The sequence below is a fragment of the Malaclemys terrapin genome, chromosome 9 (assembly GCF_027887155.1).
Source record: "Malaclemys terrapin pileata isolate rMalTer1 chromosome 9, rMalTer1.hap1, whole genome shotgun sequence".
NCBI classification, from domain to species: Eukaryota; Metazoa; Chordata; order Testudines; family Emydidae; genus Malaclemys; species Malaclemys terrapin.
In genome coordinates this window covers 54,915,633-54,941,377 of record NC_071513.1, presented here as the reverse complement: position 1 = coordinate 54,941,377, position 25,745 = coordinate 54,915,633, and the positions used below count along the sequence as shown (strand labels likewise).

General features: G+C 48.3%; 2 protein-coding genes across 4 annotated transcripts in view; one reads left to right on the top strand and one right to left on the bottom strand.

Annotated features, from left to right (window-relative positions):
• DGKG (diacylglycerol kinase gamma) overlaps nt 1-3,785 on the bottom strand; it is a 143,735-nt gene extending 139,950 nt beyond the window's left edge. For 2 of the 3 annotated variants that reach the window (XM_054040177.1, XM_054040181.1), the window contains exon 1: nt 3,428-3,785. The gene's annotated coding sequence lies outside the window, so the exon portion shown is untranslated. Of the gene's footprint in view, nt 1-735; nt 807-3,427 lie in introns of those variants that run through there. The other variant, XM_054040179.1, reaches the window with a different exon arrangement.
• An 11,003-nt stretch (nt 3,786-14,788) lies between these two features.
• LOC128843757 (uncharacterized) lies at nt 14,789-25,095 on the top strand. Its single transcript, XM_054040864.1, has 3 exons — nt 14,789-15,364; nt 16,274-16,711; nt 24,851-25,095. Exons 1-3 carry the CDS (start codon nt 14,791-14,793, stop codon nt 25,093-25,095), a joined length of 1,257 nt encoding a protein of 418 aa, XP_053896839.1. The 5' UTR covers nt 14,789-14,790.
• The last annotated feature ends 650 nt before the right edge of the window (nt 25,096-25,745 follow it).

The following is a 25,745-nucleotide window of genomic DNA, read 5'->3' as shown; positions in this document are numbered from 1 at the left end:
TGGTCAATGGGCCAAATGACCTGAAAAGTTAGTACTCTACGATGGGAATAAGGGAGAGACCCTCTAGCCCAGGGGTGGGGGTTGACGGACTGTGTTGCTGAAGAACACGTGAATCAGAAGACTCAGTGTGACCCACAGTTCCCAGTCCTGCAGCACAATTGTTGAGCAGTGAGGTTACTTCTGTCTGACAGGTGCATCACGCCAACTTGAGATGCCAACATATGCTCCACCCTCCAATTACAAACACAAAGAGCGGGCATCCCCGTCTCCAGCTTAGTGCCAGATACTGTGACGGACCAACGTACGGGCAGCTCTCTTCGCCTGGCTCCCACCTGACATAGACAATAAACAGACCTGCACAGTGTGCCCGCTGAATGGTGTGCTTTCCAAAGACGCCATAAAATGAGACTATCTGAAACCAGTGAGCTCAGCAGGGCTCAGCTATGCCGCTGCTGCTGCTCCCTCTGCCACCACGGCTACGCTGCTCTGTGTACTCACCCTAGCTCACCGAGAGCTAGCACAAGTATGCGTACATGTGCTGGGATATCAGACCCCCGCCTTGTAGCACTGGCGTCCTGTCTATGGGTTTTTTTAAGAAAAGCAAGCAAAGTATTCTGACAACGCCCTCAGACACTGAAAAGCCCATTTAGCCACTAACACCTAGTGGGGTCTTTGTCCCGCTTGTGCATCAGATTTCAATACTTGTTTATTAATTTATTGTGGGCACCATCCTACCTGGAATTCTCAGCTCCCAAAGTATGTGTGATGAGGCGGAAAGGCACTCCTTCAAGCTCAGCACGTAAGCGGTTACAAGCAAAGCCCAAGTGCCTTGCTCGTCACATGGGTGATCTGGGGGTGGACTATCAAAGCAAAGGGAATCTGGCACCATAGGGGTTCCCTAGATGGAATGGCCTGTCCTCCACCCCCCTCCCAGCTCACTGAAAGCTGGATAGATCTTTGGTGGTTGTTCCCAAGTGTTCTGAGTTATGTTGCACTAAGACACAAGACTCAAACTGAACCAGAGTGGGGGCTGCACTTACCAGCCTCGACTGGTGCATCGGCCCATCAGCTTACAGGGAATTTGCAGGGCTGACAGTTCAGAAAAAGGCATTTTTACTTAAACAGAGCACAATTGATATCAGACTTGGTGACACACAATAAACACAGACCTGCCCAATGCCATTGAAGTCACCTGTAAAAATACCTGTACGTCCTCTCCCCCCACACACACCCCACAGCAGCACTGCTTTCCACTGCTAGGGCCAACCCTGGTCTGACTATAGGTCTAAGGTTCCCAGGTGCACACCTACCCCCTGTGGGCTAAGGAACCCAATGAACAGCAGGGAGAGGCGGGTCAGTGTGGCTAACCTCACAGCACTGTCAGAAAGCTCAGCGCACACAGCACCTTAGTGCCTACTGACCTTCCTGCTTTTCTCTTTTTACAGAATAGTTTTGTCGGCCTGACATAGGAACAGACTGGATTAGACCAGGTGTCCATGTAGACCAGTCTCTGCTCTCTGGTACTGGATGCTTCACAGGACCCTGCTGTAGTCAATTAGGGCATAACCCCATGAAAGTTTTCCTCCTAATCCTCATTAATTTGAGGCTGGCTCAGGCTCCGAATCAAGAAAACTTACAACCCTTCCAAAACTTAAAAAAAAAAAAATCTACGTGGATAACAAGAACTTCCAGAGGCATCCACAGTAAATGTCCAATCCTTTTTTAAAATCCTGCCATGCTCTTGGGCTCAATGGTATCTTGTGGCAATGAGGTCTATGGGGTAACTGTGCCTTCTGTGAAAAGGTGTTCCTCTTTATTAGTTTTGAATTTACCATCTTTCGATTTCATTATGAGACAAGGTAAGGACAAATTCCTAATCGGCCTCCTCCAACCCATTCATTATTTTATATACTGTCATGTCCCATCTCATGCTTCTCCTCTAACATAAACAGCCCCAGTATTTTTCAGTTAAGTAGAAGCAAGCCAAAGGGATTGCCTGACATCACTGCCCAGCCGGTGGCTGTGTCTTCACTAGAGAAAAAGGTGCGTACTTAGCCCGAGTACTTAGGTAACTCGGCTTAACAATGCATGGTAAAGTGTAAGGGTAGACAAGGCAGCTTGTAGTTTCCACATGGGTTAGCAGGTCCCTTTAAAGACTATGTGCGAGCCTCATCTCTAACTTGACCCGCTAACTCATATGAAAACTGCAAGCTGCCATGTCTTCACTAGCATTTTAACTCAAAGTAAGAACACACCTTTTCCCCTTGTGAAGACAAGGCCTCAGTTCCATACCCTCTGGGTCCCCAGGACTTGGTGCTAACCAACAGACCTCGTAACCTCCTTAGTCTGATCCCAAAGTACACAAATGAAAGTACACGTTGGGAGGAGAATGTTCAGCAAAGGCCCTGATGGGAGTTTGCACCCCAAATATTGACTATCTATGGCATGTTTGCCTCTCGATTAGTCCTATCAAGTGTGCACATCTTACAAGTCAAAATAGACTTATTCTACCTGCTAGCCTTACATCTTCAGCCTGGGTGCTGAGAATCAAGCTGGTTTCTTTCCATCTTGCATATCACTGCCGGTAATAAAGGTTCTGCAGGCTAAACAGAGCCTTCAGTGACACTGAGCTACCCCCACTGTCTTCAGATTTTGCTTTCCTTGATGGCTCATAACCCTGTTGCCTGCAATCGATGGGACAGACTGGGGCTTAGGAGACAATTCTGATACTGATGCACGAGACAGACAGTAACGCTCAGCTCTCTCCTTCAGAGCTGTGCTGGCTCTGCAGTGCAAAGAGGAGCACAAAGGAAGGAAAACTTTTGTCCTAAAATGAGCAAAGGCAATTAAGAACCATTGGAGGGGGACTGGTTTGGTTTAAAAAAGAAGGTCCTATTTTTACACAGTCCTTTTTTAAGAGGAGAACAACACTTTAAGGAAAACCTGAATTCCTACCTTCCACAGAAAAGCCTAAAATTTAGCTTAGATAAAAAGAGGTCCATAATCCATGGGAAGCAGGATTTACTGGGGGCGTTTCTCCTTTTCCCTCGCCACCCCCACATGATGGCCCATGCTCAGGCTGGCCAACAGCACCCATTTCATTCCAGGTGAGCTTTTGAGGCATATTGAGATGGACACAGTTAGAATTCAATAGAATCCCCCCTCCCGTGCTCCCCAGCCCAGCCAGCTGCAGTTGTGGGGGCTCCAGTGTTCTCCCTTATCACTGAGTTCTACTGCAGACCCGCTCCGCACAACGAGCCAGCAGCTCAGCTCCCTTATCACAAACTGAATCATAAACAATCATTAAGTAAAACCAGGCAGCAGCGTTTGTCTTATAACTGAGCAAGCAGCTCCAAGGAACCCTCCCCAGGGTGAGTGCAGCTAGACACAGAATGCATGGACACTGTCATTCCCAGTTCAGCCTTACCTCTCAGCACCATGCAGGCTGCCCCAGGCTTTTCCTTCTAGTTTATTCCCTTGGTTGGGAAGATAGAAAAACAAACCTTTGGAAAACCCATTCTGCCCTCTGTGCGCTTGGCCCTTGTAATCCAGAAAGGTTAGACGTGGCTGGCAGGAAAAGGGTTGCTTGGGGCAGGAGATTGGTGGAGTGGTGTCTATTTTCTTCCCCAATCCTCCTATGTTGTTCTGGGATGGAGCTTGTCTTCAGTGGCAGCTGTTGTCTCTGCTGGTCTAAGCACTAGCCCGCTCAGCCTGCTAGCTCCAGCTACCCCTGTTAAGGTGGATCTCAATCCATCAACTGCAGAATTGGTATTTTTCGGCCGGTCCAGCTCAGCCTCCCTGCCTTCGGACAACACACTTGTTCTGCCTGCTCAGTGTGAATGGAGCAGAAACACAAGAAGAAAGAGGAGGAGCCCCGGAAAACAGCCATGCATTTGTTTAACCCTTCTCTCACTCTTTCTGTCCTGACTGTTTGGGTTCTTCAGACTGAGGGATAAGCCAGAGAGTGATCCATCACCTAGCAATGTCCTTGCAGTTCTTATTCTGCCCAAAACCCTAGTGCTCCCTTAAATTCACAGGCCACATTAAAAAAAAAGCCTCACCATTTCCAGTTAATTTGCTTTCATCTTTCTGGTTAGAATTTCCCAATCCCCAACCAGCTTCAAATGAATCTTCAAGCCATAAATACCTGATTGGGGTGCTTAGCCCAACCTGAAGAGGTTTGGACACATGTGCATTTCAAATCAGTGTTGATTCAAGCTGTCTTGGTTAGGGTGTATTTTTCAGCTTGTTTTGGTCTGCCCTTTGTTTCATTGTTTGCTGGGATTTCTAAAATGCTAGCACAGCACGGGCGAGATGTCTCTAACCCACAGATCTCTGTGGAGAGCATTGATAAAAACCGCTTCTCACCACACTGTTATGGGCACTGTCCTGCAGTGTTATGACAACCCCTGCAATGGAAAACTTTCCACTTTGTTTCAATCCATGGGTCAGTTTCCTTTTTATTTTTTTTTTTAAAAGCGTCAGCGCATTTTCATCCATGGCAAAGGTTGCACTTGCCTAAGGAATGGAACAAACCTCAAAAAACAAAAAAATGCCAAAATAGATAAAAAGCCTTTTCCCCCCTCTTTCCATGACGTTCATGCCTGAATGCTCAGGGGTGACGCTATTTCAGGCATGTCGTATTATTTATATTTCCACTATATTTATATTCATTAAAGAAGTCATGCATGGACGGAGCTCTCTGACTTCAAAAGGCAGGAAAAGGGCAGTCACAGCTTAAACTGAACTTTCTGGAGAGAAATATAGACTGGGAGGAAGGGAATATATATATATATATATATATATAGTCTGCATGTCTATTCCATTAACATTCCCATCCGAAGCGTCTGCCCCCTCTGCCCAGCCCCCAACCTCAATCCTAACCCTTCCTAAGGGAGGACTCTAGAGAGGACAGCAGCAAGCTCACAGATGTGATACAGGAACCAGAGTGGCAAAGATCATAGCCAATTACTGCACAGAGAGACTACATGATGAGGCGCATCGGAGCATGCGTGCTGTATGCATGGGCAGCAAAATCAGCCTTTTAAAGGAAATTCTTCCTGGGGAAAGGAATGTGGACCTCAGCTCCTTCCTTTCCAACAAACTGGCCAGCTGTTGTTCTTAGCGCACCTGACAGAAGCAAGCTTTCCAGCTTTGGAGAGCAATGGAAGCTGGTGGCTTTGGGTTGATGGGCTCTATTCATAACCTCCATAGGGGATTTGATGGAGTTCCTAGATCCCCCAACTAGATTTTTGTAGATCCCCCAAGTAGTTCTCTACGTCATGTCAAACCCAGGTTTCCCCAAACTTTAGAATCCTTGGAAAGATTCTAGTATTAGCAATTGCAGTCTGTATTCCAGAGAGAACAGGCAGGAACCATCAGCTGCTGTCCTTGAAATGCTGAAGCAAGTCTGTCACCCCGGAATCTGCCCAGGCAATTACACTCACGTTTATCCAGGGGACCAGTAAGCATCTGAGGTCTGTCCAGAGGTTTACGCCTAGGTGCCAGTAGCACTACATCTTCAGGAACCTGAGCCTCTCTCCCAGGAGCTCCCATCTCCAGGGCTTTGAACTCATGTTTAGAAGGGTATAATCTCAGAGCATGCTTACCAAGTTCATGGTGATAGTAGCAGCCTATTAGATGAGAGCTCATTAACCATTTCTTGTCTAGAGGAATGGCTTAATTAGAACACTTCTCTCAAAGAGGTCTAGACAGTTGTACAGTACACAAAGTCCCATGTTTAGACCTTCGGACTAGTTGTGAATGTATCCAAGTGTCTCCTTTCCCTCAGAACATTTTGAAGTCCATTTTGAGAGCCAAGAGTGGAGTTTTTCTTTCCCCAGAAGGAGAGTAAAGAGCAACATGATACTTCTGTGTTCCCTTGAGTCAGCTTTTGAGCCAGAGTCCTCTGGCTTTTTCTAATTCTCTTCAGAGCCAACAATTCAGAAGTGCTAAAAAATTTCTCATCACCAGTCGTGAAAATTTCCCTCACCTGGGAGTTAGAGGCATGGGTTGAAGTATGTGTGTGTGCACACATGTTGTGAGTTATTCTGGTTTAATTTACTTTAGTTCTGGTACTCTCCCAAGTTCTTACAATCCAATCCTCACCAAATGGAGTCAACCAAAAGACAAGCCACTGGCAGCAGATAGCACACATTTGCATAGTCATTATCCCTTTTCATCTGGCTGGCCTTGATCAGCAGTGAAATAACACTGGTCTTAAGAGTTACGCACAATTGAGGTGAACAGGGTCCCACCTCTCAGAGCTATTGCTTCAGGGTGGTTGCAGACTCACGTAGACTTCACTGCATCAGGTCACTCTTGGTTTATACCTTGTAGGTTATTTTTACAACCGTCAAGCTAGAGACTTGAATGGAAGATTCTAGAGCACAAGATGACAGCCAGAGCCTCATTATTTAGGCTCCTACCTTCAGATGAAAGCAATGCAAGTGAGGAGCCTAACTACCTTTGATGATGTGGGCCAACACCCTCTAAATCAGTGTTTCCAGCAGCCCCCATTGGCCTGGAGCGGCGAACCGCAGACAGCGGGAGCCGCGATTGGCCGGACCTGAGGACGGGGCAGGTAAACAAACCGGCCTGGCCCGCCAGGGGCTTTCCCTACACAAGTGGCGGCCCCAGTTTGAGAAACACTGCTCTAAATGAAATGTCCGCTCATGGAGCCACTGTGAGCCAAGCAGTTCAAACACTGTTTTAAGAAGAAAAGGAACTGTCTTCACAGCTCAGTCCACCATGCTAACCAGTGCCAGTCTGCTGGGGTGGGGGAACTACTTCAGAGCACAGGGTGCTTCAGGGAATGTGGTCTGTTTAGATATGTCCTACTAGTGTGTCTGAACTCAGGGCTGTAAGGCACTGTTGGCCTTAACGGATGCCTGGATGCAAATAAATAATACTAATACTAATAACACCCAGCGCTTATATAGCACTTTTCATCAGTAGACCTCCAAGCACTTTACAACCTTCAATGTATTTATCCTGACAACAAGCCTGTGAGAGACGGACGAGCTCTTATCTCCATTGCACAATGGGGAACTGTTAGCAAAGCCCATCCTACTCCAGTCTAGAGCCGGCTGAGTTAGTTACAAACAACCAAACTTTGCCCCTTTTTCTGTCGGAATGATCTGGGAACAGGCTCCATGTGGCCACATTTTACAGGGGACTCAACTCAGATTTATTGTATGAAGACTTCAATCAAATATTTCAGCTGATGGGGGCTTGTTTTTGATTAAAAAAAAAAAAAACTTTCCCCAGGAAAGAATCCGTTGAAAAATTTATAAGCTAGAAACGTTCATACCCTGCAATCTGGGGCGATGGAGAGAGAAAAATGTACATCTGATCTGACTGGTTTGCTAGCTGCACCTTTAAATGGAGAGACACTCCCCACCCCAGCTGATGAGCCAGTTTGTGTCCAGGTCAGCCTGGTCACACCATGTGCTCTCTCTCAATACTTTACTTCTGTTCTCACTGTTCTTCTGTTAATGCTAGGCAAGGCTCACTCCGACTGAACGCACACGGTTGCTTTTTATGTATGGAAAAACGATAAGAGAAAACATCTTTTTTAAAAACCTTTGTTTCTTTCAGCACCTAGGTGCCAAAGATGGTCCCATATCAGTGAGAGTTTGTCATCTATTCACTACAACTATTACTCTAAGTATTTGTTCTTCGTAATTGCTTATTTGCACCATGTGTCACATGGCATTGTCTTCCAGATGCACACAGAGCTCTCCAGATGCCACTGATCACTTCTGGCATTGTTCAGCATGTGCATAAGCATTCACAACCCTTGCTCTTCTCACAAACACACCTGCAAATAAACATATTTGCCAAAAGCAAACCCCAGGAGTCAGGAACACCAAAGCCAAATATTTGAACAAGACACAGGTGATGGAGCTTCCACTACTTCCCTTGACATACTATTTCACAAATCAAGCAGCCCTCCCTTTCGGGAAGTGACCAGGCACTCATTAACATGATGAAATTAAGGAAAGGAAAAGCTAAAATGCCAGATTAATCTTTTGTGGGCCCTGGTGCCCAGACCGTGGCCCCACCCCCGTTCTGCCAGCGCTGCACCGCGAGGCCCCGCCCTCACTCAGCCGCTTCCCTCCAAGGCCCTGCCTGCACTCTGCCCCGAGGCCCCATCCCTGCTTGGCCTCTTCCCCCGCCCCCGCCCCAGGCCCCGTCCACTGCTTGCACAGGGGGGAGGGGTGAAGAGGAGCACTCACCAGTAAAAACAAAAGTCATTGCCTGTGGCTTCCATTGTAAATCTCCTCTGCTCAAAAACTGGCCTCATTTTGCTCATTATCAAGCACATGTTCACTCTCTTGGCCTCAGTAGGTCACATTCAGTTAAAAACGGGGCCCGTCCTTAAATGAACAGTGTGGAGATTTGTCACTTGTTTGTGGAACCGGTACAATTGTTTCCCCTCCAGTCACATTAACTTTCATTTTCACCAGCTGAATCTCCTCCTCGGACAGCCAGAGAGTCAAACATTCCTCGAGTTTCAGATCGAGTCTAACCTCCTGCACATGACAGGTCATTGCATTTCACCCAGTAACCCCTGTACTGAGCCCAATGATTATTCTGCCTGTTGGTAATACAGATCCCTGTGCATGGGCAGCGGGTAATGGATGCTGGGGGAGGATAAGCCTCCCCAAACCTCCACTAATGCTCCGCGCTGTAACCCCAGGGCCAGGCCAAGATGGGGCTCAGAGCTCCTCTGGATGACCCCCAGGGCTCAGGGCTCGGCCCCAGCCAGCTGGCTGGGACTCTGGGCCCCTCTGGACTGCTCCGGGCACTGGCGAGCTGGCCTGGGTTCAGGACTGCACCGGAAGGCCAGGCAGTAAGTGGGAGGGGGGTAGAGTGGGGTTGGGGCCTTGGCCAGAGGAGGCAGGGGGCTAACCTCCCTGAACGGGGGGTGCACACATTGTCCATGGTGTTGTTTGAGTTACCCCTACCTAGGTAAGCAAGAGATCTCTTTGTTCTTCTGCCAGAAAGTGGGGGGGAAGGACTTTGCCTTCCTTGGCCCATGGCTCCCTGCCTCCCCCTTTATTAACAAAGGTTTTTTTTGGAGTGGGAGGAACATGCTAGGGCCCATGTCTCCACGCTGTCACCCTTTAGCCCCAGCCCTCTGGCAGCCCAGCTCCCGCAGGAGTCACAGAGCATGCACCCTGATTGCCACTGCCCCAGCACCCTCCCTAGGGGAAGCCTGCCCAGAGCAGAGGGGGACCCCTTACACGGTCTCCCTCGAGCTCCTTGCTGGGAGCTCTGTGAAGGCTGAAGTGCTTGAGTGTTTAAATTCCCAAGGCCATGCCAGCCTGGAGGACAGAGAAACCCCACTTGTTCTGGGCTCTTATTCCTTAACTGTGCTTGCACTTCGGTCCCAAGGCGACAGCTGCCTTACCCATCCGATAGAGGCAGGCTCTCCTTGCAGTAATTTTGCTGGGCTGGGCAGAGGGAGAATCCTGAGGAGTGTGACTGGCTCCCAGCCTCTGCCTTCTCCCACCTTTGGGCTCGGATGCCTGCACAGGAGTGTCCGGAGCAGCAAGAAGATGTATGCAGCCTCTCCTTACCTCCCCCAGCCACATCCACAGGCTTCCCTTCCCCTCCCATCACAGAAACCAAGGGGAGCATGGGACTTGCTGACAGATTCAACCCAAAACCCCATTTATAAACCTCTCCAGACTTCACTGGTCCTACACTGACCTTTACCACTTAGGCCCAGCTCCACCCTCCTAGCTCCTTTGGTGGGTATGTCTACCCTGCATCTGGGCAGACAGACTCGTGCTAACATGCTAAACATAGCAGTGTGGATGCTGCAGTCAGGTGCTCAAACTCACCCAACCTCCTAGCCCTGAGAGCCCGAGCTCCAGCCAAGCCGCAATGGCCACACTGCTCTTTTTAGAGCACTAGTGTGAGCCAAGCTAGCATAAATCTGCCCACCTACTGGGATTTGAAAGTGCTCCCCATTCACTGTCAGTTTACCAGTTAATTTCTCTCCCTGATGTGCTGTTTTCTCTCTCTCCCAGATCAGGAATGAAGCACTGAATAGAACTGACCCCCGCTGCACCCCAGTAGACATCTTTTCACTCATCCCAAATCTACGCATTTCTTCCTTTAGGAGTTTAAGCCAATCCACAAGACACTGCTCACAGCCCAGCCACTTTGACGCCGCATCTCATGAAAGTCTCCCTCTTTAAATTAATTCATGTCCTAAAATCTAAATGTATGCTGGCTATTGCAGCCCCTTCAGCCACTGGCTTTGCAAGCCTGTCCAAAAAAGCAATCAAATTTGTCTGGAAAAAGTTATTCTTTGCAAGCCTGAGCTACTGATTAGTCATGGTTCTGGTGCCCAGTAGGTGGTGAGTAAGTCTTTTTCGCTCTAATTTTTAGGAAGATTGGTAAAGATCACAAACCACTAATGCTACAGACATAATTATCTGAGCAGGGAACCCACTGCGGGGGTAACGGCTGCAGCTACTCCTACGGCACCGGTAGGTTAATAGCTTGATGACTAAAAGGTGCCGAACGTGAACAGAATAGCCAACCACCAACCACTGACTGATTGGCACTTAGCAGCAAGCACTCAAGCCCTTTTTCCCAACACCCCTGCTGAATGCAGAGGTGTTACCCCAGGCGGGCTCTCACGCTTTCGTTTTATCTTGGTAAAACTAGTGATTTGGGGGTGGGGGTCACATCGGTGTGAGTGAAATCAGCATCTCCTCCCTTGTGTTTCAGAGGGAAGAGAGAGTCCTTTGTGCCAAAGAGCAGCTGGGCGACAGGGGACCACCCCCCACCCTCCGCACAGCCTCTGCAGATATCAGCTTCAAGCGCAGAATAGTGGAGTGACACACACCACCTGACTGGAAGGGTAGTGATCTGGATCGACAGCCCACACAAAGGTACTTGCCAAAGGCTTTTTTGTGTGTGTGTGTGTGTGTGTGTGTATGGGGGGGGGGGACAGTTAACACACCCACATATTTCATTTGGTGGGAACTTTAACTCAGAGCTGCTTGGTTGGACTGCTGAAAGTCACGCTTCATCTGTGCGAGCATTTATGCTGCTTTCATCCTGGTTCAAAGGATTAACAGGAGCAACACCACGCACATGCCGGGAATAAAATAAAATCAGGAAAAAACTGAAGTCTGAATCTTCTCTGAACAAGGAAATAACTGCTGGCATTCTGGAGCCCAAGGGAGTTAGGCGCACAATGTCCTGTGAATTCACTAGGACTTGGCTGCTTAACTGCCCTAAAAACTTGCAAAAATCCCTCCTGACTGCTCAGAAGCTGGGGCAACCTGTAGCACCTGCTATCGTTGAGGTTGCAAAGCAGGGCCCAGCACTGAATCGTTCCTACAGGATCTCTCTTGGAAAGAACATTTGTTTTTTTAAATCTGAGCAAAATCCACTCCGGAGTCTGAGCTCAGCAAGGCTGGGAAAGAAAAGCAGCACATCCTCCCGTTTCCAGGAGAGTTCTGGCTGCAGGGTTAGCATGGATCTGGACTGTTCCCTAAGGCCTGCTCCCTTGGTTGCTTGGCTTGCAGTCATAAGCTGACGGTGGTTTAACATATACGATTGTTTGGAAACTGTGCACAGACCATGTCCCTGTATGCTCAATTAGGGAATTTAAGTATTATTAATTGGCTTAATCCCCCCAGGTGGGCACAGGGAGCACAGTTTGCCCGCACTGCTGCCCTGGTGCTAGGAGCACAGTTGCGTCAAAGGTGACATCAGCCCTCAAGGAAGGACAGGAGTCGACTGGCTTGCCAGGGCTCCATAGACACCCCAGTGCTTGAGGAGATACAGTGATTCAGTGCATCTCCTAGGAGCAGCCCCCGTATTGTCAGTGCCTTGGCTAGCTCTGCCCACTTGATGAGCTGCGGTGAGCAGCTCCAGGACCTTGGCAGAGCAGGAATTGTGGGAGGTTTGCCCCACTGGTCTCAATCCATCCAGACTTTCTGCTGCCAGGGGTTCTGAACACAGGTCCTGATGGCTGAGTGAATCAGATCTGGTTGCTTTAAAACTGCTGAGGTGCTTCAAACTTGGCTTGTTTTTGTAGATCTCACTGAGACCAAACAAGTCAACTAAGCTTGACTGCAATTATTTCAGTAGCTTTGGAGTTCTAAATTTTCATCTTAATCCTCATGCACTTATATGCATGGTGCCCAGTGTACCTATGTGTTTGGAAAAGGGTACTCACCCAGTAGCACAACTTCAGTAGATAAACTTTGTCACACCCAAGCATTACACCTCTGTCCTCCCCCGCCCTTGAAATTTTCACCATCCCTTGCAATTCTTTTCCCTCACTCTTTTCCCCTCCCCTTGGAACTTCCTCCTGTCCCTACACATGAAATTGGCAATAACTGCATCACTGCTGGAGGTAACTGTGAACCTTTTCATGGCAACCACTAGCTGTAGAACGCCAACATACCCAACAGGATCTGTGGCTTCTCTGCACCCCCAAAATCAAACAACACATTTAGGGGAGTGATAAATGAAGGGGTGGGTAGCTCTCATTTATGGATACCCAGCCAGCCAGTTAGCTATAAAGTCCCTTTTGGTGGCTGTTCTCTGCTTGTTTTATCTGTAAAGGGTTAAAATAGTCTCCCTGCATAGGTAAAAGACAGGGAGTGGGCACCTGACCAAAAGAGCCAATGGGACGGCTAGAACTTTTAAAAATTGAAACAAGACTCCCCTTTGTGGGTCTGTTGTTGTTTTCCGTGGAAGGGGGGAACAGGGCAGCAGTTATGCCGTGAGAAGCTAAAGGCCAGGTATGAAAATCATCAGAATCATACCTAGAAATTGCTTATTTGAAAACCCAGATATGTAAGTAGATCAGAAAATGTGTAGAAAGACATGATTAGGTTTATTTCTTATGGCTTGTGGATTCCTCTGTGCTAACCCCAGATGCTTTTGTTGCTTGTAATCTTTAAGCTGAACCCCCAGAAAATTATTTTGGGTGCTTAATTATTGGAATTGCTCTTTTAAAAATCTAGCAATAGCCTGAGTTTTCAGATGTATTTTCTTTCTTTTTGTTTTTAATAAAATTTACCTTTTTTAAGAACAGGGTTTGTATTTTTGTGTCTTAAGAGGTTTGTGCACATGTTTTTAAGTTAGCTGGTGGCAACAGCTGATTTCTTTGTTTTCCTTTCTCAGCTCTTCCTCGGAGGAGAGGTGAAAGGGCTTGAGGGTACCCCACAGGAAGAAATTCCCAAGTGCACCTTTCTGGGTTCCAGAGGTTTTGTATTTGGGTGGTAGCAGCATCTACCCACCCAAGGTCAAAGAGACACTGTAACCTTGGGAGTTTAATACAAGCCTGGAGTGAAACCATTATTAATTTTTAGAATCCTTGCGGGCCCCCATCTTCTCCACTTGAAGTGCCAAAGTGGGGAATCAGCCTTGACAAGGGGCCTCAATACCAAGTTACAAGCCTGATCTCAGGCCCCCCAGTTTGAACCTTGTGACTACAATTCCCACCCCAATCTCTCCATGCAGGACAGTTAAGTGATAATATCTACACTTATACACTCTGAAGATTTCTGTTAGGATCTGGCTGGCTTGACATGGTTTGGTTCACAGAATTGTTTATTATTCATTAGGAGTGGGAGCTTCTCACAATACAGCCGTTACTTAGCCTGGGATCTCTGTTCCTGACTTGTGGGGATTATGACAGAGACAAGATAGGTGTCGAGTCCACAGTTTCTCATTGTGTTCAGTCTGCTCCTGCACTAAACACATTGTACAAGACTGAGCCAAGGAAGCCACTTGCAAGTAGAAACTGTCATGCTTTTGTAACATCTCTAGCATTCAAGTGCTACTGTAATAACAGATTACTCTAAAATCAGCATTAGTGCTCCTTGTCCTCAACTCCAATAGCCCACTCTACACCTGCATCCCCTCCCAGGGGGGAGGGATAGCTCAGTGGTTTGAGCATTGGCCTGCTAAACCCAGGGTTGTGAGTTCAATCCTTGAGGGGGCCACTTAGGGATCTGGGGCAAAATCAGTACTTGGTCCAGCTAGTGAAGGCAGGGGGCTGGACTCGATGACCTTTCAAGGTCCCTTCCAGTTCTAGGAGATGGGATATCTCCATTAACTTATTTATTTATTTATTTATCAACCTATTCTCCACCACAACCTCCCACACAATCTGCCTTTTTACCCAGCTGTCAGCATCCTGCTAGACCCAGTCAGCTCAGACCATTCAGAGAGCAAATACCTAACTCTCCAAAATGACCCAAATAGATAAAAAAACAAAGTCTGGGTTTAATCATCACTAAAATTAGAAAAACTAAACATCCAGAGCAATAAAAACAGAAACAGTGCAACAGCTGATTAATGCTCCCCTGGAAGAAAAATAGAAACAGTGGTGGGCTCAAGTGACATCAGCATTCAGTCTACACTAGGAGGTTATGTCGAATTTAGCAGCGTTAAATCCAATTAACTCTGCACCCGTCCACACAACAAAGCTATTTAGTTCGACATAGAGGTCTCTTAAATTCGATTTCTGTACTCCTCCCCAACGAGGGGAGTAGCGCTAAATTCGACATGGCCATGTCGAATTAGGGTAGGTGTGGATGGAAATCGACGCTAATAGCTCCGGGAGCTATCCCACAGTGCACCACTCTGTTGACACTCTGGACAGCAGTCCGAGCTTGGATGCTCTGACCAGCCACACAGGAAAAGCCCCGGGAAAATTTGAATTCCTTTTCCTGTCTGGGCAATTTGAATCTCATTTCCTGTTTGGACATCGTGGTGAGCTCAGCAGCACTGGCAACGATGCAGAGCTCTCCAGCAGAGGTGACCATGCAATCTCAGAATAGAAAGAGGGCCCCAGCATGGACTGATCGGGAAGTCTTGGATCTGATCGCTGTGCGGGGCGATGAGTCCGTGCTTTCGGAGCTGCGATCGAAAAGACGGAATGCAAAGATCTACGAGAAGATCTCAAAAGCCATGACAGAGAGAGGATACAGCCGGGATGCAATGCAGTGCCGCGTGAAAATCAAGGAGCTGAGACAAGGGTACCAGAAGACCAAAGAGGCAAACGGACGCTCCGGATCCCAGCCCCAGACATGCCGTTTCTACGAGGCACTGCATTCCATCCTAGGTGCGGCCACCACTACCCCACCACTGTCCATGGACTCTGAGGATGGGATATTGTCAACGGCCGCTTCCTCGGAGATGTTAGCGGACGGGGAAGATGAGGAAGGAGATGAGGAGGACGAGGCAGTCGACAGCACTTACAACGCTGATTTCTCAGACAGCCAGGATCTCTTCATCACCCTCACAGAGATCCCCTACCAATTGTCCCCAGGCGTTAACCCGGACCCAGAATCAGGGGAAGGATCAGTCGGTAAGTGTTTTAAACATGTAAACATTTACTTTGAACAGAACATTAATATTAACAGTGGGTTTATCATGATTGGTTTGCCCTAGGCGCTCTACTGTTTAGTCCTTGCCAGTGCAGCTACAGTAAAATTCGGTCTATATGTCCGGGGATAGAGCTGAAATCCTCATGGGACATCTCCATGAAGCTCTCCTGGAGGTAATTGGAAAGCCTTTGCATGAGGTTCCTTGGGAGAGCGGCCTTGTTGTGTCCTCCGTAGGAGGAAACGTTTCCGCGCCAGGCTAGCAGCAAGTACTCCGGGATCATTGCCTTGCAGAGCATGGCGGCATATGGCCCTGGTCTTTGCAGGCTTTCACGAAGCATGCGTTCTCTGTCGGTCTCTAAAATCCTCTCAGAGTGATGTCGCTCATGGTGACCTGCTTTGAATTAGGGGAATGTTAGTATTGGGACTGCTTGCCTGTTCCTTTACAGAACTGTAAACGGCAGTTTACAGCCATGCGGTGGAGGCGGGAGAGGGGCAGCATACAGGGATCTTTCCCGGGGACAGCCGCGAGGGGGTGGGACAGGGGCAGAGTTCATGTTTGCCGGATTGCCGGCAGCAGGAACTGGCCAACGCTAGGAGCATTGCTTTGAACGTGAAAAGAGGGCAGTGCTATTATTAAAGTTTTAAGCAGCCACAAGTCTACATCTTACCATGTCAGCCTGCTACCCAAATTCCGCTGTCCTGCCCCGCTTGTCTGATCTGCACTGCAAGACCCCAGGCACTGAATGCGAAGGCCGAAAATTCGACCTTGTCCTGGAGTGCGCATGTGATAGGTGCTGTGCATGGTCTTGTTCACAGAGAAAGACTATGTTCTTTGTTCACAAAAAAAATTATCTTTCTGAGGAATTCACTCCCTTTTTCCCATCCCACAGCTGTGACTGTCTCCCAACCTACCCTGGCATCACACTCCCAGAGGCTGGCGCAGATTAGGCGTAGAAAGAAAAGGACACGGGACGACATGTTCTCAGAACTTACGGGCTGCTCCCGAACTGAGGCAACCCAGCAGACCCAGTGGAGGGAGAACATGTCGCAATACCAGCGAGCACACAGCGAACGGGAGGAGAGGTGGTGGCAGGAAGACCAGCAGGCGACTCAAACGCTGCTTGGACTAATGAGGGAGCAAACGGACACGCTCCGGCACCTTGTGGATGTTCTGCAGGACCGGAGGCAGGAGGACAGAGCCCCGCTGCAGTCTATCTGTAACCACCCTCCCCCGCCACAAAGTCCCATATCCCCCTCACCCAAAGTACCAAGAAGGAGGGGCGGCAGAGTCCGTGAAAACTGTTACTCCACTCCTACAGACTGCTCAAGTAGCAGAAGGCTGTCATTCCCCAAAATTTGATAAGTCCTTTCCTTCTCACCTCACCCAAGCCCCCATCCCAGTTTCATCCCCTAACTGTGTAGTTGCTAATAAAAAATACGTTTCTATTAATTACTGTTTCCATCATGTTTTTTTAGAGGAGAGTCTGTTTGAAGGGGGGGAAGAGGGTTGATAATTGGACAGGACAGTCACCTTTACCACGGTACAGACACGGGGGCAGGTTCAGCAGCATGTCACACACACATTGCAGTCACTAGGCACCCTGGTCAGTCTGGGAGGTGGTTTTCATTTTCTGGACGAGAGCTGAGGAAGCGTTGTTCCAGGTCAGCCATAAAAATGTTGGCATATTGTGGGGCCATGCGGGTGCCCATAGCGGTGCCACTGGTCTGGAGGTGCCACTCATGCCCCTTCTCTACCTACGCTATATTGATGACATCTTCATCATCTGGACCCATGGGAAGGAGACCCTGGAAGAATTCCACCATGATTTCAACAGCTTCCACCCCACCATCAATCTCAGCCTGGACCAATCTACACGGGAGGTCCACTTCCTAGACACCACCGTACAAATAAGCGATGGCCACATTAACACCACCCTATACCGAAAACCCACCGAACGCTACGCCTACCTTCATGCCTCCAGCTTCCACTTCGGTCACACCACACGATCCATCGTCTACAGCCAAGCACTGAGGTACAATCGCATCTGCTCCAACCCCTCAGACAGAGACCAACACCTACAAGATCTTCACCAAGCATTCTCAAAACTACGATACCCACACAAGGAAATAAAGAAACAAATCAACAGAGCCAGACGTGTACCCAGAAGCCTCCTGCTACAAGACAGGCCCAGAAGAGAAACCAACAGAACTCCACTGGCCATCACCTACAGTCCTCAGCTTAAACCTCTCCAACGCATCATCAGTGATCTACAACCCATCCTGGACAATGATCCCTCACTTTCACAAACCTTGGGAGGCAGGCCAGTCCTCGCCCACAGACAACCTGCCAACCTTAAGCATATTCTCACCAGCAACCACGCACCACACCATAACAACTCTAACTCAGGAACCAACCCATGCAACAAACCTCGATGCCAACTCTGCCCACATATTTACACCAGCAACACCATCACAGGACCTAACCAGATCAGCAACAACATCACCGGCTCATTCACCTGCACGTCCACCAATGTTATATATGCCATCATATGCCAGCAATGCCCCTCTTCTATGTACATTGGCCAAACTGGACAGTCACTACGCAAGAGGATAAATGGACACAAGTCAGATATCAGGAATGGCAATATACAAAAACCTGTAGGAGAACACTTCAACCTCCCTGGCCACACAATAGCAGATGTAAAGGTAGCCATCTTACAGCAAAAAAACTTCAGGACCAGACTCCAAAGAGAAACTGCTGAGCTCCAGTTCATTTGCAAATTTGACACCATCAGATCAGGATTAAACAAAGACTGTGAATGGCTATCCAACTACAGAAGCAGTTTCTCCTCCCTTGGTGTTCACACCTCAACTGCTAGCAGAGCACCTCACCCTCCCTGATTGAACTAACCTCGTTATCTCCACACTGATTTATACCTGCCTCTGGAGATTTCCATTACTTGCATCTGAAGAAGTGAGGTTCTTACCCACGAAAGCTTATGCTCCCTATACTTCTGTTAGTCTCAAAGGTGCCACAGGACCCTCTGTTGCTTTTTACGGTGTTCATTAACAAATTTCCAGTGATTTTATTTTTAAACGTGTGTTGGAAGGGGGGGAAAAAGGGGGTATGAATGGGGTATGAAACTGGAGAGGATAGTGAACATTCACTGGGTAAAGAAACGAGGGCAGGTTCAGCTTCTCTGTAAACAAACTTAATAGTCACAGGTTACCCTGCTCACTGAGGAACCTAGCTTTCAAAGCCTCCCGGATGCACAGCGTGTCCCGCTGGGCTCTTCTAATCGCACGGCTGTCTGGCTGGGCGTAATCAGCAGCCAGGCGATTTGCCTCAACCTCCCACCCCGCCATAAAGGTCTCCCCCTTGCTCTCACAGAGATTGTGGAGCCCACAGCAAGCTGCAATAACAATGGGGATATTGGTTTCGCTGAGATCAGAGCGAGTCAGTAAGCTTCTCCATCTCCCCTTGAGACGTCCAAAAGCACACTCCACCACCATTCTGCACTTGCTCAGACGGTAGTTGAAGAGTTCTTTTTCACTGTCCAGGGCGCCTGTATAGGGCTTCATGAGCCAGGGCATTAGCGGGTAGGCTGGGTCCCCGAGGATCACTATAGGCATCTCCACATCCCCAACAGTTATTTTGTGGTCCGGGAAGTAAATACCTTCCTGCAGCCATCTAAATAGACCAGAGTTCCTGAAAACACGAGCGTCATGAACCTTGCCCGGCAAGGTTGATGTTTGTAAAACGTCCCTTATGGTCCACCAGTGCTTGCAGCACCATTGAAAAGTAGCCCTTTCGGTTAATGTACTGGCTGGCCTGGTGGTCCGGTCCCAGGACAGGGATGTGAGTTCCATCTATAGCCCCACCGCAGTTTGGGAATCCCATCGCGGCGAAGCCATCTATGATGACCTCCACGTTTCCCAGGGTCACTACCTTTGACAGCAGTACCTCAACGATTGTGTTGGCTACTTGCATCACAACAACCCCCACGGTAGATTTGCCCACGCCAAAATGGTTCGCGACTGACCGGTAGCTGTCTGGCGTTGCAAGCTTCCAGAGGGCTATGGCCACTCGCTTCTGGACAGTCAGGGCTGCTCACATCCGGGTGTCCTTGCGCTTCAGGGCAGGGGACAGCAACTCACAAAGTTCCAGGAAAGTTCCCTTCCGCGTGCGAAAGTTTTGCAGCCACTGTGATTCATCCCAGACCTGCAGCACTATGCGGTCCCACCAGTCCGTGCTTGTTTCCCGTGCCCAGAATCACCGATCCACAGCATCAACATGACCCATTGCCACCATGATGTCCACGGCGCGGGGCCCCGTGCTTTGTGACAAGTCTGTGCCACTCTCAGACTTCATGTCCTCACCGCGCTGCCATAGCCTCCTCGCCCGATTTCTCAGCATCTGCCTCTGGAAAAGGTGGATGATAAGGTGCGAGGTGTTGACAACGGCCATAACTGCAGCGATGGTCGCAGCGGGCTCCATGCTCGCAGTGCTGTGGCGTCCGCGGTGTCACTCACCAGAAAAGTGCGCGAACTGATTGCCCGCCGGCGCTTTCAGGGAGGGAGGGCGGGAGTGACGGTTGGATGACGACAGTTACCCAAAACCACCTTCGACACATTTTTTTCCCCAGCAGGCATTGGACAGAATTCCAATGAGCAGCGGGGATTGCGGGAACTGTGGGATAGCTGCCGACAGTGCACCGCTTCCAATGTTGACGCTTGCCCCGTTAGTGTGGACTCACACAGTCGAATTACCGTCCTTAGTGTGGATACACACATTCGACTTTGTAATATCGATTCCACATATTCGATTTAAGTAAAATCAAACTACTCTCATAGTGTAGACATACCCTCAGACTCAAAGAGACAATCCACTTGAAGTCTGGTCAGTTTCAAAAACTAAATTCAAAATAACTTCAGATCTGCACTGGAATCCCTCTGGCAACTTCTGTGGTTTTAAAACCACATTTTCCTCTTTTTATTTCTTTTTTAAACTCTGCTATCTCATTGTGTGAAAGACACACACACAACTGGGGGAACTTACTAAGGACCTTCACAGCCCACTGAAGTCAGTGGAAAGACTGGTTGGATTTGGATCAGAGCAAAACAGACTGCGTCCAGGGCTGTCAAATCCACAAATAAACTGAAGAATTAGAGGAAAATATATATTTTCCCTCTTATCTGTTATGCTGACCATGGGCATTCACTGAAACAAACTGACACAATTCAGATAGTCAGATGTTTATGTTGAGGCTGCCTTTGGTCTAATGTTGATTTTAATAAGTCTTGCAGCACTGGGGAAGTTCCAGAAGACGGGAAGAAAGCTAATAATGTGCCAATTTTTAAAAAGGGTAAACGGGATGACCTGGCTAATTATAGGCTCGTCAGCTTGACTTCGATCCCAGGCAAGATAATGGAGCGGTTGATACAGGAGGGTAATGTAATTAATGCAAACGAACATAGGTTCATGGAAAATGGATCTTGTCAAACTAATTTGATATCTTTTTTGATGAGATTACAAGTTTGGCTGATAAAGACAATAAGGTTAATGTAATATACTTAGACCTCTGTAAGGCATTTGACTTGGTGCCGCATGACATTGTGACACTGGTAGACCAGGTGCCAAGCTCTTGACAAGGCTATAGGCACCAGCTGAGCACTGACAAATTCATAGCTGGAAACCAGACCAGCTCACCTGTATGTGAGTATTGCTCCAGGCAGGTGTTAGACTTGTAAAGATGTGTTTGGTGGTTAGACTCTATACAACGTTTGTAAGTTGCTGCAGGCATTAATTTCACATGTAATGTCTGTATCCCCTGCTATAAGGTGATATGTTAGTTTTGCTTTATAACTGTAAAAATGCCAGCTCTGAACCTGTGAACCTAGGCAGGAGTGGTGATTCCCACACCTGTCAAGGAGGACTATCAAAACTGAGCAGGCCTTTGGGGAACATCACAGAACAAGGACTGGGTTAAGGCCCTCTCACGTCCAAGAGGGAAATGAAGATAGCTGACACGAACATTCTTCATCTCTTTGCTGTTTGGACCCTCACAGAGCTGGAGCTAGGAAACAGAAGCAGGGATCCCCAGGGTCAAACTGGGTTAGCCCTCAAAGACATTCAGTGCTGACAGATTACTGCAGCTCGGTCATCTTTTGGAACCACAAACTGTAACTCATCTGTGCATACATGTTTGCCTCCTTTAACGTGTAAATAACTCTCTCATTTATTTTTCCTAGGTAATAAATCAGGGGCGGGCAAACTTTTTGGTCTGAGGGCCGCATCAGGTTTCGGAAATTGTATGGAGGGCTGGTTATGGGAGGGGGTCATGGCCCGGCCCCACCTTGTATCTGCCCCGCCCGTGGGCCGTAGTTTGCCCAGCCCTGTAATAAATCCTTAGTTAGTTTACTATAGGATTGACTACGAGCGTTGTCTTTGGTGTGAGATCTGAGGTACAAATTGATCTGGGTTAAGTGACTGGTCTCTTGGGACTTGGAGCAACCTGAAATTTTTGTGATCTTTGGTGTATGGCATTGAACTATTACTCCTGGGGGGGATTCTTTGCCAAAAAATTCAAAATTCTGCATATTTTATTTGTCAAAATAATGCAGTGTAATCACACCAGTTTCAATTGTTTTGGTAATTTATTTAAACTACAATGTAGAAAAAAGTCACAATAACTGTTCAGTATTTCCTAAACACATTGAAGTTATGTTACAAACACTTGGTAACTAATATCCTGCATTCCAGTTATAATCCTGGATTTTCATTTAAATTACATTACCAAAAACCAAACAGGGAAAAAAAAAAAAAAAAAGGTAGAATGTCATTTTAAATTGCTCAGACTTCCACACATGACAGTCATGCAGTTTTCCTAATCACTGTCCTGGGCCTGGCCGGGTACTTTGGGAAGTGCTTGGTTCTGAGTGTCCTGACATTTTATTGACTGCTTGGTAAATGTTTTATTTGCCCTCAAAGGCTTCTTTTTAATGGGTAAGTAAAATAAATCCTCAATTGTAATCTAACCCCATCGTGCCACTTTGGCACAGGAAAAAAGTGAGAAAGCACATAAGATCTTCCTATCTGAGGATCCCCTTACAGTCATTTATGATAAGACTCCTTTACATCACTCTGGCAATGTAGGGGCCTTAAAACTTTCACAGGTTTTATGCTCCTGGGGGAATTGACTGGAATTGACTGAGAATGGGAACAGTTAACTAACAATAGGAACAATAGGCAGGCTGCTACATTTCTGTCTCAGAGAATGAGATCAAAGAGGGAGAGAGTCTCACTCTCTCTTGCTTGTTGGCGCTCAGCCCCGCCCCGCCCCCGACGGTCATCAGCCAGGCATGCACGCCCAGCCCCTCTCCCCCATCTCTGAGGCTGCTTCAGGCACACTGGAACAGATGCGCTCCCTGGGCTGCCGGGGAAGAGGCACGTGTTCCCCAGCAGATTTTTTTTGTGTTTTTCTGCATAGGGGTGCACAGGACAATGTAGGCCATAGGAATTCTGCACTCTCTCATGGGTGTAGAATCCTCCCAGGAATAAACTATCACTAAGGCCAGCTTGCCTGGGTGGCGAGATAGATTGGAATGCCCAAGGGGACTGTCCGTGACTCTATGGTAAGACTGGTATAGTGCTTCAGGAGTTCACATTTGGTACTGGGTTGGTAAAATCTAATTAAAGAACATACAATGAGTTTGGGGTCTCTGCCCTGCTTTTTGACACTCTGCCCTGAGGAGGGCACTCTTGGTCATGAACCACGACAGCGTGACAGACATTTTGACTAAAAAACTAGAATAATACAAATTAACATGGCCTACTCTAAATGGATTAAAACTAGCTAGTGGATAGGTCTCAAAATGAAGCTGTAAACGGAATTGTCACTGAGCAGATGCGTTTCTAGTGGGGTCCCACAGGGATCAGTTCTTGGCCAATGCTATTTAACATTTTATCAATGGCCTGTAAGAAAACATTAAATCATCACTGATAAAGGTTACAGACACAAAAATTGGGGGAGTGGTAAATAATGAAGAGGACAGGTCACTGATACGCAGTGATCTGGATCATTTGGTAAACTGGCAGGGGTGAAAGTAACATTAAGCACTTACCAGTACGAGGGCCCGGCTCCGGGCCCCCGGAAGGGGCAGGGCCTCGGGTGGAAGGGGTGGGGCTGGGGGTCAGCCTCCCCCAGCCAGCCCATCCACGCTGCCTGGCCTGTGCTGCCCGGGGCTCCAGCGGTGATTTAAAGGGCCCAGGCGCAGCAGCGGCAGCCGGGAGCCCCAGGCCTATTTATATCACCAGCCCTGGGGCAGCTGCCCCTTTCGCCCCGCGTCGGTGGCCCAGCAAAAGGGGCAGCGACATTAAAGTGTAGTAGTAGGATTCTATGTTTGTATTTTGTATAATTTAGAATGAAGGATAAAGAATAATAATGTAGCATGTATTAAATGTATTGGTGTATGATTTGACTATATCCTGCCATCCACCCTTTCTGAAAGCAGAAGGGAATGGCCTAATGGGCGATTGGTAGAGATGCATCAGCCAGAATCTCTGTGCCGATTTCAAGGCAGTGACAGACCTTTTAGGGTCACCACTTATTTTAAAATGCTAAATCTACAACTAAGTAAAAGGATGCAATGGTTGTTTTTTTCCTTGCATTGCAATTTGATGTTTCTGTTCAAATGTTCTGTGTAAATCAATTGTTTTGTGTGTGAATGAGGAATGTGTGTGTGAAAAGATAAGTGTGAAGGCCATCACCGAACCAGATGTTCTAGGGAGGAACCGAAGACAGACGCAAGGAAGTGGCGGATTTAGAGTTAGTGGGGCCCTGTGCTCAGCTTCGTTTCTGGGGCCCCCCTCGGGACCCAGACAAGAAAAAGAACATTCTTTCTTATCTTCCCCGTCCCTGTTTTTCATTCTTTTTTCCTTCATCCTCCTCCTGTATTATAAGTAATAGGAAGTAAATGAAAATAAAGTGAGGTTCCTTGATTGTTTTTGTAGTCTAACTTTTTTTTCCATAGACCACTTGAAAATTGCCAAGGGTCTCGGTGGACCACTTAAGGATCTTTCCAAATATTGTTTGTACCATTAGCTAACTATTGTAAAGTGCTTTGGATAAGAGCGCTTTATAAAAAAAAAAATGTAAAAAACATTAGGGTGCAGGGTCTGGCCAGGAGTTAGGGTGTGGAAGGGGGCTCAGGGCAGGGGCAGAGAGTTGGGATGTGGAAGGCTTACCTGGAGCAGCTTCTGTTTGGTGTGAGTTGTGCAGGTGGGGATGGGAGGGTGCAGGAGCTCCCATTTGGTGCTCAGAGTGGGGGTGCAGGAGTCAGGGCAGGGTGTGTGGATGGGGGCTGAGTGCAGGAGTGAGGGCAGGGGGCTGGAGTGAGGGTGGGGGGTGGAGTGATACCCCCCATCCTCCTGCCCTGAGCGCTCCCTTCCCCTGGCCTTTTTCCAGGGGCCGCCAGCAGCAGTGCACGCCAGGACTGCACCTGTGCTGCCAGGTGTCCAGAGGAGCAGGGCAGCAGGACAGGCGGGGACGGACGCTCCACCAGGGGAGCGCGCCCAACTCCCCTACAGCGCACCCCCAGCCAGCCCCTCACCTGCCTGCCTCACCTGGCCGCCAGCGCCAGCCAGCAGCAGGAGCCCAGCTCACCGACTGGGACAACACACTGCACGCTGCGCCTCCAGCACGGCTCTTAAACGGCTCCCTCCCTGCTCTCCCCCACAGCTTCTGCCCCCGCAGGGGGTGCTGTATGGTGCTGGGCTGCCCGGCCCTGGGGCCCCCTGTAGTTGGGGGGCCCTGTGCCAAGGCACTGTGTGTTTCATTGTAAATCTGCCTCTGACGCAAGGGCACCAGGAGGTTGCAACATGCCCCTATTGAAATGTCAGAGGAAGGCAGATTGATGACTCTAAAGATGAGACAGGCACCTATCAATGGGGACATAATAGCTGTGATTAAAAGCAGCATGGGGTAACTCCCTGAGAGACTTGATGAAAGAACAAGATAAAGGATGAGAAGGACAATTTAAGAAAACAAGCACTTGTCAAACAACAATTGACTGCAGCACGATGGTGCAAAACTCATTGGTCCCAATGAAGGAAAATCACTATATAAACAGGGTGTCTTGCCCTGAAACTTTGGGTTCATCCTGCCAAGACTTCCCTGGAGCTTCATTTCACGACCAACAGAACCTGGCTCCTACCTACCTGTGATCAACCTAGCTGGCCACTAGACTGATCCAGACTCTAGACTGGTAACTATAACTTCGACTGGCGGGACAGTGTGCGAGTGTGTGACTGAATGCATATGCTAATTGTTGTATCTTCTATAAACACAGCGTATTGCCTTT